General features: G+C 54.4%; 1 protein-coding gene across 1 annotated transcript; it reads right to left on the minus strand.

Moving 5' to 3' along the window:
* Positions 1-945: 945 nt before the first annotated feature.
* Positions 946-3,695, minus strand: Prss38 (serine protease 38). The gene is made up of 5 exons (XM_057773930.1): positions 3,563-3,695; positions 3,221-3,383; positions 2,297-2,568; positions 1,466-1,608; positions 946-1,200 (listed from the first exon to the last, which is right to left on the minus strand). The coding sequence occupies exons 1-5, from the start codon at positions 3,693-3,695 to the stop codon at positions 946-948; spliced, it is 966 nt and encodes a 321-aa protein (XP_057629913.1).
* Between the last annotated feature and the right edge of the window lie 282 nt (positions 3,696-3,977).

The raw sequence follows: 3,977 nt of genomic DNA on the forward strand, positions 1-3,977 counted from the left end.
AGGAAATTCGGGGGGATATTTTCTATCTGAAGCTGGCAGGACCTGGGGGCACAGGTCCTGCAGACCCCAGACTGGGTGCTGTAGAGCTTTCTGCCGATTCGCTTCTACACATACCCTTTCGGCGTCTTCCCCGTAGCTGCTTATTCTCAGTTTGTTTTCTGCTTCCCCACTTAGGATGTTGCCATGTTTCAAAACTCTTTTTTGACATTTAAACTGAATCGTCGCCTTTCCCCTCACTTGGACTGTGCCCACAGACCTGCCCAGGTGTCTAGAAAAGTTCAGTTTGTTTTGTACCTTTCTCCTCCCAGCCCTCTAAACTATATTTTATATAATATATTTATATAATAAAATATATTACTATATCTTATGCGGATGGATGTTTCACCCCAAGTATATCTGTGTAATTCATGTGTGCCTTGTTCCTGGTGTCTGTGGATGCCAAAAATGGGCATTAGATCCCTGAAACTGGAGTTAGCAATGGTTGTGAGCTGCAATGTGGCTGCTGGGGATTGAACCTGGGTCCTCTCCAAGAGCAGCTCTTAAGCACTGAGCCATCTCTCCAGTCTCCTGTGCCACTTTTCACATGGTGGGACACATGTCTGAATGTGTGGACTTTACCCATTGCACAGGGAAGGCTCTGTAATGAGACTGGAGTGGGAGGCGCGGCGAGGCGCGGCGAGGAGTTCAAGGCGGCTCTTTCACAAATGTTTTAATAAGTTTGACTGTAGAGAGCTCAAGCTCTTGGCTCACCCCAGCTGTCCCCCAGCTCTCCCTCCTGGTCCATCTCTGACCCTCTCCACTTCTTTTGCTCAGCTTTTTACAGATTTAGACAGTCTGGGACAAGTGTCCTGGCTTCATGACACAAAGTATGTGGGGACGGGGCTGGACAGCTACAGAGAACAGGAACAGGGCATGAAGCATCCCACAGGGGTGGCGTCCCAGTCCTCACCACACCAACAGGCTCGCCAGCACGGTCACAAAAACGCTAAGGGTGGCTCTCAGGGATGAAGAGAGCGAGGGGGGCACCCGAGGAGGAATGGGTGTGGTCTTCACATGATAATTGATCCAATTCAAAAAAAAGGAGACATTGGCATACACCCCTGGGTACAGGGGGTGGGAGCACCCACGGCCCCAGCTAACTATTCCAATCTGCAGCCAGGTCTGGTTCAGCTTACATACCAGTGGACCACCAGAGTCACCCTGTGAAGGAAGAGGGGCTGTCTGTGATCTACTAGTCCAGGTATGGCCCTCTGGTGCAGGGTGGCCTATGTCCCATTTCCTCCCCCTCACCCCCCTCACACACAAAGTCCCCTGTCTGACTGCCACGGAGCCCAGAGCCTCAGCACTGAGGTCTGGCACAAGTGTGAGAGTGTGTGTGGTGGTGACACACTGCCCGGATCCAGCCACCCCAGCAGTCCCCTACCTCCACCAGAGCCCAGCTCTGGTCTGAAAGAATGGGGCACACCTCACACACATTCTTCACATTCGCGATGTCCCCAGCACACAGCATTTCTGGCAGGAGGTAAGACACATATCCATAGAGTAGCTGGCACTGGAACTTGGGGATTAGTGGCAACTGGACTTCCTGTAGCTGTTTCAAGGTGTCGCCTATGAGGAGAAGGGAGAGGAACTGCCAGGTGAGGGTGCCTGTCTCAGTCCAGCGAAGTCTTAGTTCCTGGAGGAAAGGAGCCACAGATATTCTTGGGTTCTTGGTCAATGGAGGACAAAACTGGACAGAATCCCCACCTCAAGAGGCATGCAGTACATATGCAAGAGACACCCAACACACAGCCAGGCCTGGCCCACACAGGGAAGGCCCACCCACACAGGGAAGCCCCACCCACACAGGGAAGCCCCACCCACAAGGATACCCACCCATACTGGGAAGCCCCACCCACACAGGGACATCCCACCCACACAGGAAAGCCCCACCCACAAGGATACCCACCAATACAGGGAAGCCCCACCCATACAGGCAAGCCCTACCCACACAGGGAACCCCCACCCACCTACTTTTGGGAGTTTCTTTTTCCTTCTCATTCTGTTTCCCTTTCACACATATTTTGTTGCTGCTGTTTCAATATGGATAATTTCTATTCATCTATCTCCAAGGTCACTGATTCTCCCTCTTGCTGTAAACCCTTCACGGAATTTTCATCTCCAGTAGCTATTTTTTATTGGCAGTGGACTATTTCCTTAGTGTCTGCATCTTCTGGCTATTCTCCTACGTACCTTCCCAAACGCCATGGACACCCATTCTATGCTCTACTCCTATGAGATCGTGTTTGGCTCGTACCTTGCTGTGAGACCAGTCCCCATCCAGCGGCCCAGCAAGGCGCATTGTCGAGGTTGAGGTTGGAAGGCGGCATGCAAACGGGGAGCACGGAGTCAGAGAATATGATGGGGCTCTTCAGCTGTACGAGAGCCACGTCCCCTCCAATAGGGTGAAAGAGTTCGTAGGTGGGGTGAACGATCACCTTGTTAATCTCAAACCACTGGGTGTGTCTGGTGGCCACGTCGAGGTTGCTGATGCCCACATACACATCAAAGCTCTCGATCTTCTTCTCCCTGCCAACCGGAATGGAGGCCAACTGCCTGCAGCCCCCTGTATCATCAGCCCACAGATGGGGGTCTGCCAGACTGAAAAGGCCAGGCCTGCCTGCAGACCAGTGTAGACCTATCTGGCTGACCTTGAAGAGGTTCTGATTTGGGCTGATGGAGACTTGGGGAGCCCTAGGAGTCTGTGCCTGAGAGTCGGATAACCACGCACATGGACCGGACCCCCTTTGGCCTCTTCCGAACAGCTGTGGGCCTGACTGGAGGATTCTCAGGAGACAGGGCCATCCGGCCAGAGAAAGCTCTGTGCTCACTGTGGAAAACACGGCCTCTAGTGTGGGGGATCTTCCTGATGAGGGTAAACCCGGTAGGAACATAGCTTAGTCCGTAAAGAAGGGCTAAACTCATGAGGACAGGCCATGCAGTCAGGCTCTGGTCTGGCCACTAGCCAGGGCGGATAAATCTATGTTGGTTTACGGGAAGCAACTTGGAGCCAGAGGAGAGGGGCATGAGTGTATCAGTCATGGTGGGAGGGCTTGATGTACGGAGGAAAGAACTTTTGAGAGTGGGTACAGCAGTCCAAGCCATGGGCATGTACATGGCCCAGGCTTCTTCTTTCCTGTGTCCCTGTCCCATTACCCCTAACAGCCCCTGCACCTCTCACCTGGCAAAGCAGTGTGCTGCCGTCAGCACCCAGTAGGCATTGAGAATGGAGCCACCGCAGATATGAAAGCCAGCGTAATGCAGGCTGACCAGCCACGGCCATTTCTGAAAGGGGGATGGCATTCCTCCCAAGATCTTACCCTCCAGAACTGACTGGCCACAGGCTGAGGAGAGGAACAAATGCAGAGTGGGCGCAAGGCCACGCCACGGGAGGGGCGGGCCACGGGTGGGGGAGGGGAGACAACGTGTGGGTGAGTTGGGAGGGGCCAGGCCGGGTGTTAGGGGCCGAGGTTCCACCCGGTTGAAAGGACCACCCGTCCCAGAGTCTGGGACGGGGACCTACCCACGTCACTACTCAATGAATTTGCCTGGCTTTTAGGGTGTCGGTGACTGACTGATGCGACCCAGATTGGGGTAACCAGCAGGAGTAGTAGCAGGTATCCCAGGGGGCCCAGGTCGGAAGCGGGGGCGGCCATGAAGCTGGAGGCGCAGCCCAACAGAGGGGCAGCTGACTAGGAAATGTGACAGTGCCCCCCCTTCCCCGTGAGGCCGCAAGCCAGACACGTGACGACTTGATACTGGATGCGTTGGTGGCGCCCCCAGCAGGTGACTTTGAGCGAATGAGCCTGAGCCATGGGGAGGCTAACGTTGAAGACTGCCAAATGACCACACTGCCAGCAGGGCAGGATGCCTGACCTCACCTCAGGTTCAGGCGACAGTACCTGGGCCTGTATACTTGATGATGATGTCTTCAGCGG

Source organism: Chionomys nivalis, chromosome 7 (assembly GCF_950005125.1).
Source record: "Chionomys nivalis chromosome 7, mChiNiv1.1, whole genome shotgun sequence".
In the NCBI taxonomy this organism is placed as follows: Eukaryota; Metazoa; Chordata; class Mammalia; order Rodentia; family Cricetidae; genus Chionomys; species Chionomys nivalis.

Excerpts from the sequence above, each read along its gene's own strand:
- Prss38 (XM_057773930.1), bottom strand. The coding sequence starts at position 3,695 with ATGGCCGCCCCCGCTTCCGACCTGGGCCCCCTGGGATACCTGCTACTA. Across the intron at positions 3,384-3,562 it reads TTCATTGAGTAGTGACGTGG|CCTGTGGCCAGTCAGTTCTG; the intron begins GTAGGTCCCCGT and ends TCCTCTCCTCAG. Across the intron at positions 1,201-1,465 it reads ATGTGAAGAATGTGTGTGAG|GGTGACTCTGGTGGTCCACT; the intron begins GTGTGCCCCATT and ends CTTCCTTCACAG.